Consider the following 12,686-nt stretch of genomic DNA (forward strand, 5'->3'; position numbering starts at 1 on the left):
TCTTGCCAACATTCATTCTCTGGAGAACAAGATGGATGAACTTCGAGTGAGGATTAAATTCCAACGGGACACGAAGAACTGTTGCGTCCTCTGCCTGACGGAGACATGGCTGGAACCCACTGGTGCCGGATGAAGCCATTCGTCCGCCGAGTCCTTCTCCGTGTTCCGCGACAACAGATCGGGGAGTCGGAGAAATCCAAAGGTGGAGGTGTCTGCCTCATGGTAAACAACCGCTGGTGCCCCAACAACAACATCAGGACTCTCTCCCACTCCTGCTCGCTGAACCTGTACAGCTGACCATCTTATGCTGTCCATTTTATCTCCCCCGGGAATTCAGCATGGTCATCGTTAGCAGATAGCATCATTCCCACGGTGAAAGTTCGGATATTTCCAAACCAGAAACCGTGGGTTGATAAATCCATCCGCTGCACTCTGAATGCTCGCACAGCCGCTTACAACGATGGTCTTGTATCTGGAAATATGGACAATTACAAAGCGGCGTCGTACAATCTGCGGAGGGCAGTGAAGGACGCTAAACGGGCGTACAGAGAGACCGTGGAGCTACAGATGGAGCAACGGGACAGCAGACGCTTGTGGCAGGGGCTGCGGACTATAACAAACTACAAGAGCAGCTCCTCCCCAGCCATGAGTGTGGACGCCTCTCTAGCCAACGAACTGAACTACTTTTATGCGCAGTTTGAGTCTGGCAACAGCACCGCTAGCTCGCCGGCTAATTGGAGTTACATCGCTGGGGTTGAGCGTGCACTCTGTGTCAGAGCATGATGTCAGGAGGGCTCTGATGCGGGTGAACACCAGGAAAGCTGCGGGCCCAGATGGCATATCTGGGCGAATACTGAAGACCTGTGCTAAACAACTAGCCCCGGTGTTCACTACAATATTCAACATCTCCCTGGCTGAATCAGTGCTCCCGTCCTGCTTCAAGAGGTCCACCGTCGTTCCTGTCCCGAAGATCGCCTCTCCTGTCTGCCTGAATGGCTCCCGTCCGGTGGCCCTCACCTCAGTGGTCATGAAGTGTTTCAAGAGGCTGATTAAGGATTATATATGCCCCTCCCTCCCCCGCACCTTGGACCCATTGTAGTTTGCGTACCGGCAGAACAGATCCACGGATGACGTGGTCTCTCTGGTACTGCACACCACGCTCACGCACCTGGATGGCCGGAAGGGGGCCTATGTGAGGATGCTGTTCATCGATTACAGTTCAGCTTTCAATACCATAGTCCCCACCAGGCTGGCTGTCAAGCTGCGGGAGCTCGGACTGAATACTCCGCTTTGTGCCTGGATCCTGGACTTCCTCTCAGCCCGGCCCCAGGTGGTTAGGGTGGGGAAGCACATGTCCAGCTCCCTCACTCTGAATACAGGATCCCCTCAGGGCTGTGTCCTCAGCCCCCTATCGTACTCCCTGTACACACAACTGTGTGGCCAGGTCCAGCTCCAACACCATCATCAAGTTTGCTGACGACACCGACACCTCCTCACACCGTGAGGAGGTGGCTGACCTGACACTCTGGTGCCAGGACAACAGCCTCCACCTGAACGTCAGCAAAACTAGGGAGCCTAAAGTCCACAATCAGACTCTAGGTGAGGATCACAACCGAGGACGCACGTGCCCTTGGTGATTAATGGGACTTCTGTTGACAGGATGAGCAGCTTCAAGCACCTGGGACTCCAGGTGCTTGGAGTACCTGGGAGACCGCATCGTCGTGGATCTGTTCGGCCACAACGCAAACTGCAACGGGTCCCAAGGTGCAGGGGAGGCGGGCGCAGATGTAGCTGGCCTAGCTGGTTAACACAGGTCTTCAGTACTCGCCTAGATATACGTCTGGGCCCGCAGTAACCCCAATTAGCTGGCGAGCTAGCGATGTTGTTGCCAGCCTCAAACCGCGCATAAAAGGATTTCAGTTAGTTGGCTAGGGAGGTGTCCACACTCTTGGACTCGTTGACAACTGCTCCTGTAGTTGTTTAATAGTCCGCAGCCCCTCCCACAAACGTCTGGTGTACCATTGCTCCATCTGTAGCTCAACTGCATCCCTGTAGGGCCATTTATTTTCCTTACCTGCCCTCCGCAGTTTGTATGATGCTGCTTTGTACTTGTCCATGTTACCGGATGCATTATTGTAAGCGGCCGTGCGAGCATTCAGAGCGCCGCAGATGGATTTATCGACCCATGATTTCTGGTTCGGAGATATCTGAACTTTCACCGTGGGAACGATGTTGTCTGCTAATTTAGCTATGAAGCTCGTAGCTACTTCCGTAAACTCACTGGCGTCACTGGAACTTTATTGTCCCAGTCGACGTCAGGCTCCTCGAAGCATGGTCTCTGATTGGTCCGACCACCGCTTTACGTCCTTCGTCACTACCGTTCCACGGCTTGTAAACAGGAAGTAACAAGATGGCGGCGTGATCCGACTTACTGAAAGCAGGGAGCAAGATGGTCTTGTATCCATTCTTATACGGTGTGTAACAGTGGTCCAAAGCCCTTTTTTTCCTGGTGGCACATGTGATGTGTTGGTGGAAATTAGGCAGAACCTTTAAGGTTCGCCTCGTTAAAGTCCATAGTCACTACCCAAGCCTTGTTGGGATGTTTGTTTTGAAGTCCACACAAAACATAGTTTAGATCCGATAGTGCTGTGTTCGTGTCCGCTTGCAGTGGAATATAGTGGCTGTGATGACGACTGTGCTGAATTCCTGGGGAGGTAGAATGAACGGCATGAGATGGTAAGCTGTTGCAGGTTCAGCGAGCAGGAGCGGGAGAGTCTCTTGATGTTGTTTGGGTTACACCAGCGGCTGTTTATCATGAGGCAGATGCCTCCACCCTTGGATTGCCCCGAGTCCTCCAACCTGTTGGCGCGGAACACAGAGAAGGCCTCGGCTGGACTTATGGCCTGGTCTGGCACCAGCGGATTCAGCCATTTCTCAGGCAGTCAGGCAGAGGACACAAGAGTTTTTCGTATCCCTTTGGAATGTAATCCTCGCTTGAGGGTCATCCATCTTGATCTCAAGGGACTGGACATTAGCAAGAATGATGCTTGTCAGAGGTTGACGTCAGGTTGCATTCTCATTCTGACCCGAATGCTGCCTTGTTTACCGTGGTGCTTCCTCTGTGGGCCCACCCGTGGAACAGCGGCTCCATTGTTGTGTTATTGTTTTTGTTTTCCTTGTTGAGACTATTGGTGTGTAAAGTCACTACCGGCCAATCTTGATCTGCAGATAAAAAGTCCCAAAGTTGTTCTTTCAGGGAAGTTTTTATATCTGAGTACATCACGGTCGTAGGATATCACTACCGATTCGTTTTTGGCGGACAGAGTGATATAAAACTATATAAAAATGTGTGTAATCCACACCGAGCGCCCGTGCAGACCACAGCAAGGGGCGGCGACACGATCGCGACCATCCACCCTGAATCTGGGCCCAATTACCTAGACCCAAGACAGGTGTGGCTGCTTACACTACACCACCCAACACCATACCTATGTTTATATGTGAACATTTATTTAATTTCATTCTTTATCTCCATTTTGGCACTAGTCAAGTGCTACCAAATTCTTTGCTTACAATGAAATCCCCTGTTACAAAAGGTTACGGTAAGCCTGAATTTGACTTTGAATTTGTAGTCTGACTTACTCTACTTTGGTAACTATTAACCCTGATTTGTGCACCTTTGATTTGTATTTGTTGTAATTTTTTTTGGTTGCTGTCCCTAGCTTGTTGACAAGCTTAACACCAACACTGAAATGGAGGAAGTGATGAAAGACTTAAGCATTGTGAGTATATTGCTATTATAATTGTATCTTTCCGAAAATTTTACTTTGGATGTGTCTTGTGTTATTTGATGATATTTTAAGTCTGATGGAAACTGTTCCATCTCTTCACCATCTTCATTTCGCCAACAAGAGTTAAAATGAAACTAAACAGTTTTTGTTAAAAACAAATTGTTCCTCTATTTGGAGACACTGATTACAAAGATGAATCCCTAAATTTTAAATGTACAGTTACAGTATCTTTGACGATATCAGTGATGTATGAAAAACGTGTTTCTGATATACCTGTAAGCCTGTCTTACTTTTTGCTGAACACTAGGACAGCTTTGGCTCATGTGGGTCCACGTTTGGTGTTTTGACTTGAAATATTCCACTTGATTTTGAGTTTGTGACTTTTCCTAAATATGCGTCCTCCACATGCCTACTATGGGAATTTGAATAGTGCACTTCAAAAAGCAGATACTTTACATTTACGAATGTTTTGCAACACCAACAACTGGAGGAGTCCCACTCTCAAAAGCACTGGTATCCGCGGGTGTGAACAGTCGCCTGTAATGGCCCATTACGCAGAGATAATGGCTGGATAGAGAAACTGATAATCCAAAATCATATGAATCTGATTTTGACAATTTAATAATAATAATCAAATGATAAAATAAAGTATTACATCATGTGATTATAATAGTTATATATGATATAATTAGTTGAAGCTCTGAATGGCACATTAAGATACAGTGCCGGCTTCAGGCTTAACAGAGATTTTGAGAAATATTCTGTTTCATTTAGTTTCTTACTCAGATTTATCTTTGCTTCAGACAGGTTTTTTTTTTTGGTGCCCATTTTTTCTGTGTTTTTATTTAAAATTTTCATTTATTTATTCCTACTTGTCTTAAACAAAAAACGCAAACATATTAGATTAGATTAGATTCAACTTTATTGTAACTAGCAGAGTACAGGTACAAAAGCAATGAAATGCAGTTGACGTCTAACCAGAAGTGCAAAAGAAGCATTTAAATACCAAAGTGCTATTTGAGTACAGTGTTTCTGTGGAGTTATGTAGCCAAAAGAGATGTATTATGTACAAAAGTGTAAGGTTATAAATACAGGTTTGTCAGGAGTATAGGGGGATTATGTACAGAGAGTATAAATAGACATTTTATATAAATACAATGTATATACATGTAGTATATCTATGTATATTATGCAGGTTTCGGTCAGGTTATGGAATATAAAAAATAAAGTTAAGTAAAAAAAAAAAAATATTGTGCAGTTTTTTAGGTGATATCAGTGCAAGGGCAATTGATTAAACAGTGCAGTAGTGAGTGTAAACAGTTATACAGTGCAAGGCAGTAAATGTAAACATTGCAGAGAGTGAGATGCAACCGATAAGCAGGTAACAACAGGTAAGCAGGTAAGCATTTAAAAGTCCAGTACTAGAGGGGTGGTGGGGGTTTATTCAAAAGTGTTACAGCCTCTGGAAAGAAGCTGTACTTGAGCCTGCTGGTGGGGGCGCAGGCTCCTGTATCGCTTGCCAGATGGGAGAAGGGTACAGGTCCATGGTAAGGGTGGGTGTCATCCTTGACAATGGATTTGGCTTTGTTTAAGCAGCGGTTATGGTATGTGTTGTGGATGGGGGGGCAGTATACAGCCAATAGTCCTCTGGGCAGAGTTCACAACTCTTTGTAGTGCCTTGTGGTCGGCAACGTTGCAGTTACCATACCAGACAGAGATGCAGTTTGTAAGTATGCTCTCAGTGGTACAGCGGTAGAAGTCCGATAGAATCCTAGGACAAAGCTGTGCTTTCTTAAGGTCCGTAAGAAGTGAAGGCGCTGGAGGGCTGGGTATGAACAATAGAGGTGCCATTCTCCATAATATTACTCAGTGCACCATCAAAATGATTTTGAAGCTGTTTTATTTGAAGGTAAAAAAAGTTACATAGTGTTACTTTAAAATAATGAAATACATTTAAAAACAGTGTAAGAATAAGCATTTCTCAGCAAATTATTTTCTTATTTCAATGGAGTCTTGGATTTTACTCTCATGACATTATCTCTTTTTTAGTGTGAACCTCAGGGGACACTGCATCCACTGCCTCTGTTACTGTAGCCAAACTCAGTCACTTCAGATGAGATGCCACAGGATGCATTTTCTGGCTTCAACTTCTTAAACAAGAACTTCTATTTAATTTTTTCTAATTTTTTATCCTTGAGGTACACTTTTGCAGTGCACTATACATGTAGTCTCCTCCTCTTCTTTTATCTCTGAGCATGGTTCAGAGTAGGGTTGGGCAATATGTCAAAATTTTCCTTCCGGTCACCATCAGCCCAACAACCTGATGCGGGCTCCCACTGAACCATTCTCACTGATCAGGCTTGGATAAATCTCCTGCTCCTCATCGCCTCTGACTGTAAAAATTATTTCCAACGCTGGTGTGGAAAGTCTGCGATCTCCATCTCCACTTGGCCTGAGACAATTCTGTGCAAACTTACCTTTGTCTGAAGTGAAGCAACACATATTATTGTCCATGGTAACACAGGAGGTATTTAAGACAGGTTAATTATTTGCCAAGTTGAATTCGCGAAGATCAGACTATTAAATTAGCAAAATAAAAAGGACAAATCGCTCCCAAAAAAATGTACGTAAAAGTTTTTGTTTGGAAAGGTTTTGAGTCCTGTAGGGGATGAATATAGGAAAGCAGGGCTCCGTAAAGACAGGCAGAACTAACAGGCATATTTGAAAGAGAAGACCGTGTAGGAAACAGTCGAAGCAAGCCGGTGATGAGGCAAGACAACGCATGAATGTGCTGCAAGCTTAGCTGAAGAGCAGGTTGGTTGTTTTGAGGAGGGCAGGCAATCTTAGAATAAAGAAGAAGAAGAAGCAAGCACAGCCAGTATTCTTACGGACCCAGTCAATTCAGCAAGAAGTTTCAGTTTGAATGTGGAAAAACAGGAGTTAAAGGAGTATCTTTACAGGGTGCACACAGATGGTGAGATGGCTCAGGAGCAGGTATTACACCAATTGGAGAGCCATGGCAAGTTGTTGTCAGGCTACCTTGTTAAAGAGAAGATATTGTAAGATATTGTTGAAGCATTCAAGGACCTTTTCTGCACTTGGAACTAATGGGGTTCCTTGTTGGCTTTAAAAGAGTACACCTGATTTAGGGGTGGGTCAGAATATTTGATTACAGGTACTCCTCACTTAACAGCTGAGTTCCGTTCCTACAACCAGGTCGTTAAGCGAGGACCCGTGTCATTTCACGGTAAGGGAGTGTGGCAATTGGGAACGCTAGTGTAGTGAGTACTGACTTACTGCGGGAATGAGGCTGAGAACCGTGATGCGTGATGAAAGAAACGAAAGAAAAGAAGATGCTTGACGCTGACGTCTCAGCGTCAAGCATCTTCTTTTCTTTCGTTTCTTTCATCACGCATCACGTCTGCATGCAGCACGCAACACCAACTGGTCGGGGAGCTAGTCGTAAGTCTGAACATTTGTTAAACAGGTAGGTTGTTAAATCAAGAGTACTATATTTGATTATCCGTTCATGACAACAAGAATCAATATAATTTCTTATACAGCAACAACTAATGTGGATAGTTTTTACTGGGAAAATCAGCCATATCAATATTAAATACAGACAATTCAATTCAATTTCTTACGTCTTATTTCATGAATACATAAAAATTGCTGAGCGGGACCGATTATGCATTCTTGGGTGAGAAGCGAGGGAGACCCCGAGACAAATGGAGGAGGGTGTGGCGACATCTCGTAGCAAGATGAAATGCATTATGTGTTAAAAATTCATCATTTCAGATACTACAATAGTAGCTGTAACAACAATAATTTGGCTTAATTGATGAGCTGACGGGCTGAAGGGCTGATGAGGAGTCAAGTTCAAGTCTATTTCTACCTATCTAACGGTTTAAAAAACAAATCAAAAGTCCCAAGAGTCGAACAATCATTACAAGTTGATTGACAAAAACGGAGTGCAGAGGACTGAATTAACATATCATATAGATTGACATATCAATCAAACAAATCAAACACATCTGTTCTGCAATATGTATAATTTGAGCCAACAGCTCTTAAGAGAAGTCTGAAGATGACAGACTAGCTAGGGATGGGTCTTGGAAAACACTGAAACTCTCCCCCTCCATTCCTTACTTAGAAAATCACACACATGGGTTCAAGCTAGCCTTTTACAGACAAGGGAATGTGTGTGTAATTGAGGGATGAGAGGAATGGTGAGGTTTGTGTGCATGTTTGTGGCTAAGGACTTCTGCTTTCCATCAGTCAGAGGCCAGGTTAAGGGATTTTTCCCCAGCCTGGCTGGCATTTAGTCGTTGCTCTTGGTGCCCCGAATGACTGGAAGTTGTAGCATATCTGTGGCACTATAGCATCTTCAACAGTCGCAGGGAGGTAGCCTTGAATTGTGAAGCTCGACTCTTGAACTGCCTGGAGTGCATGTGTCACATCTCGCATCAATGCAGTCCTCAGACCAACGTTGGTCATCATTGTGGCTCTATTTTGAGAAGTACAGGATACAACGTACATAATCACAAGCTGTTGATGGCGATGAGGCGATAATGGCAGTTTGGAAAATATCACCATTGGCCTCCTCAAATTAGAGCTTATACAGACGTGGACATATTTGTTGGTACCCTTACAGCTCATTGAAACAATGCTTTATTCCTCCTGAAAAGTGATGAAATTAAAAGCAATTTTCTCATGTATATCTGCATGCCTTTGAGTAAAGCAAAGAAACTGTGAAACTAGATAAATTATTGCTTAAGAGATCAATTATATTCGAAAATTGCCTGGACAGATTTGTTGGTACCTCTTAGAAAAGATTATAAATAATTGGATTATAGTTATATTTCAAACTAACTGTTTTCTTTAATTGCAATAACACGTCTTCAATCTTATAATCAGTCATTCACCCTATTTATATGGAGAAAAGTAGTCACTCTGCTGTTGGGTATCATTGCGTGCACCACATTGAACATGTTCCAGAGAAAGCAAAGGAGAGAATTGTCTGAGGAGTTCAGAAAGAAAATTATAGACAAGCTGTGGCAGACTCTGGGGCGTGGTCGAGCGGGCCCTAGGAGGTGAGGGAAAGTCAGCGTGGTAGACTGATGCTCCCCGCCTTGGGCCAGCTGTGGCCAATTGATTGACTGGCCAATCACAGCAGTTGGGAAGGTTTCTTATGTCTGTCTTGTCTTGTTAAAGGGGAATGGTGGGGACTGTGCGGAAGCACTGTGAGGGAGTCCGGATCGAGGCCCGTCCATAAAAAGTATTTTTGTACGATCTGCACTGGAGCTTCTTTTTAAACTGTGTAAAATAAAACTTGCCATGCCGGCGCTTCAACCCCGCTAAACCCTGTGTCAGCGATTGTGCCGCAGTGGTGTAGTCTGTAGGATCGTGCCAAGGACGATTTCAAAAGATTGAGCGGCGGCGGTGGGTGGGTGGTCTGGAGAAGAGACTGCCCTGCGGCTGCTTACGGGGGAGGCGCAGCAGGTGGCCCACAGCCTGTCGCTGCTGCCCGCCACAATTATACTGGCTGACAACTGAGGGACACCGGCAGCAATTCCGAACCCTGTCCTACACCGGAGCTGGCCGGCCCTACGCCCAGCAGCTGAAGGATGCAGCCAGACGACAGCTGCAGCTGGGGCGGGCGACCAGATCATCGACGCAGTGGTCCTAGAGACCTTGGAGACATCCGTCACTCTGGCCGAAGACCACCTGGCAACCCATGGCCGCCCCCCTGCCGAGGACCACGGCCAGGTCGGTGGACCGCCCCGGCAGTACGGAGGAGGATGGCTGGAGCCCAACCAAGACAGTCGGTGCCGCGGGACGCCGTACCGCTTTCCCGTACTAACCCTTTTTCAGCGCCACCGGACGCTGGGCCGCTTTCCCGCACCAAGCCCTTTTTCTCCCCACCCCCTTCCTAGCCTTTCACTGAGGCGGGCCCACAGATGGCTCCTCAGACGCTCAGGCCGGGGTGCTGGCGCTGCGGGCGGCTCGGCCATCGCTGCAGAGACTGTCCCTTGATGGAGGTCGGACAAGTTGTCCGAGTTGCCGGCGGGTCGGGCCGCTCCCCTGGTCAGAAAGGGCCCTACTACGTACCCGTAAGGTTACAAGGGGGTAGACACCAGGCTTTGCTGGACTTCAGCTGCACGCAGGCCATGATCTGGCAAGGCCTGGTTTGATCCGGGGCTTTGGTGGAGGCATCACGGGTGGAGATAAGGTGTGTGCATGCATTCACGTGTATCTAATTGTGCTGCTGGATATTTGTCACCGGGGGAAAAAGCATTTGGTCCAGGCCACGGTTAGTTCCCGCCTGTCGCACCCCCTGTTATTAGGCACAGATTGGCCTGGGTTTTGGGTGCTGATGCAGGAAGCAGGGGGAGTGCGTTGGTGGCCGGTAAGGACATGGAAGTGCTGTGGGGTGCCCAGGGACTTTAGAGATATGGCCAAGGGGTCGGGGACCAGGGTTCAACCCACAGATGGCGCGACACCCAGTCAGGAGAGGAGCTCACCCAGTTGTTGGTTCCGAAATGCCGCCAGGAAATGCTTTTCCAGGCTGCTCACCGCGGAAGGAGACCCTGCGGGGTGCTGGACCTTATTGAGGAAAACTGGGAGGAATGACCAAGCACCAGTAAGAATGAAATTCAGTATGGTCTGGACCTGCGAGAAAAACACCACACACTGGGCCATCTGTCACGTGAGAATTTGCTCCAGGCCCAGGAACGGCAGCGGCAACACTATGACAGGGGGACGCGACTGAGACAGTTTGCACTGGGAGACAGGGTGCTAGTCTTACTCCCAACATCCAGCTCTAAATTACTTGCGTGGCAAGGGGCCCTTGTGTTCACACGGCGAGTCGGGGAGGTGGATTATGAGGTTGAACGTACTGGCAGGCGAGGGTCAACTCAGGTGTATCACCTCAACCTCTTAAAGGCGTGGAGGGAAGCCTCGCAGGACGAGCGGGGCCCAGAGGTTTCAAAAGATAACTAATGAGACCCCGGCCCTTTCACATGACCATCCGTCGCCGGGGCAGGCGGCAGACGTGGCCGTCTTACAGCAGCGGTTTGCTGATGCATTCTCCCCCCTGCCAGGCCGCGCGTTTCTCATACAACAACCACGTAGAGACAACACTCGAAGTGGAAATACGCACCCGGCAGTACCGGCTGCTCGAGCACAAATGGAAAATTGTGCATGCAGAATTGAAGGCCATGCTGGAAATAGGGGTAATAGAAGAGTCTACTAGTGGCTGGGATCGCCCCATCATGCTAGTTAACAAGCCCGATGGGACAGTCCGGTTTTGTGCAGACTACCGGAAGGTGAACGAGGTATCAAAATTCCATGCGTACCCATTGCCCTGGGTCGATGAGCTACTTGACCGCCCATGATCCGCACTGGATCTTGTTTATCTGTGAAATAAAAGTTGCCGTGCCGGTGCTCCAACACAGTTAGATCCGTGTCACGCGTCCATGGGGAGAACCTTGCGTTGCGATCACGCTACACAAGCTTGTTAAAAGTAAAAGCTGTAAGACCATCTCCATGCAGCTTGATGTTCCTGTGACTAAAGTTGCAAATATGTGACCCACCGCATACTTTAGGGTCAGCGCTCTTCCGCATCCCGGTAAGTGAACTGCGTTTCCCCATGTAATCTAACGGGATATTTAACTCCACGGTTTAACATTTTTCTACTATTTATAAATCGAACTCTGTTTTGAAAATACATTGAGAGATAAAAAAAAACACAAAGGAACACAAATCTGGAAAAATCAAATTTTCCTTCCTTTTTTTCAAGTTATTTAGCTGCTCCTGGCGATTTTAGTAATGCGTGACATGGCGAGTTTTGCTGTGGTGGGACACATATTATTAAGAAGTTTAAGATCCATGGGTCTGTAGCCAACCACCCTGGAGGTGGCCGCAAGAGGAAAATCGACCCCAGATTGAACAGAAGTATAGTGCGAATGGTAGAAAAAGAGCCAAGAAGGTACAACTTAGGTTCCAAAGAGGTACAAGCTGAACTCGAAGGTCAAGGTATATCATTGTCTGATCGCACCATCTGTCGCTTTTTGAGTGACGGTGGGCTCCATGGAAGAAGATCCAGGAGGACTCCACTTTTGAAAGAAAAACATAAAAGCCAGACTGGAATTTGCTAAAATGCATATTGACAAGCCACAATGCTTCTGGGAGAATGTCCTTTGGACAGAAAGTCAAAATTGGAGCTTTTTGGCAAGTCACATCAGCTCTATGTTCACAGATGAAAAAATTAAGCTTTGAAAGAAAAGAACAAATACCTACTGTGAAACATGGAGGCGGTTCGGTTATGTTTTGGGGCTGCTTTGCTGCGTCTGGCACGGGGTGCCTTGAATCTATGCAGGGCACAATGAAATCCCAAGACTATCCAGGCATTCTGTAGCGAAACGTTTTGCCTCGTGTCAGAAAGCTCTGTCTCAGTCGCAGGTCATGGGTCCTCCAACAGGATAATGACCCAAAACACACAGCTAAAAGCACCTAAGAATGGATCAGAACCAAACATTGGACTATTCTGAAGTGGCCTTCTATGAGCCCTGATCTGAATCCTATCAAACATCTTTGAAAAGAGCTGAAACATGCAGTCTGGAGAAGGCACCCTTCAAACCTGGGCCAGCTGGAGCAGTTTGCTCAGAAATAGTGCGCCAAACTACCTGTTGACAGGTGCAGAAATTGCTTGATTGCAGTGATTGCCTCTAAGGTTGTGCAACAAAATATTCGGTTAAGGGTCCCATCATTTTTGTCCATGCCATTTTCATTTGTTTTATTATGTAAAATATTCTGTTGAATCAAAAATCAAAAGCAATGTCTGATTTATATTAAATATGGAATAAACAATGATCGATGCCAATTACTTTTGTG

At 46.5% G+C, this 12,686-nt stretch overlaps 1 protein-coding gene across 2 annotated transcripts in view; it reads left to right on the forward strand.

The window, feature by feature from the left end:
• ift74 (intraflagellar transport 74) overlaps positions 1–12,686 on the forward strand; it is a 126,149-nt gene that overhangs the window by 34,787 nt on the left and 78,676 nt on the right. The window contains exon 7 of one of the 2 annotated variants that reach the window (XM_080008332.1): positions 3,723–3,782. The exons of the other annotated variant lie outside the window; for it this stretch is intronic. Within the exon in view, the coding sequence (XP_079864458.1) occupies positions 3,723–3,782 (60 nt within the window). The remainder of the gene's footprint in view (positions 1–3,722; positions 3,783–12,686) is intronic. 2 annotated transcript variants of the gene reach the window in all.

Source organism: Zeus faber (assembly GCF_960531495.2).
Source record: "Zeus faber genome assembly, chromosome: 10".
Classification (NCBI taxonomy): Eukaryota; Metazoa; Chordata; class Actinopteri; order Zeiformes; family Zeidae; genus Zeus; species Zeus faber.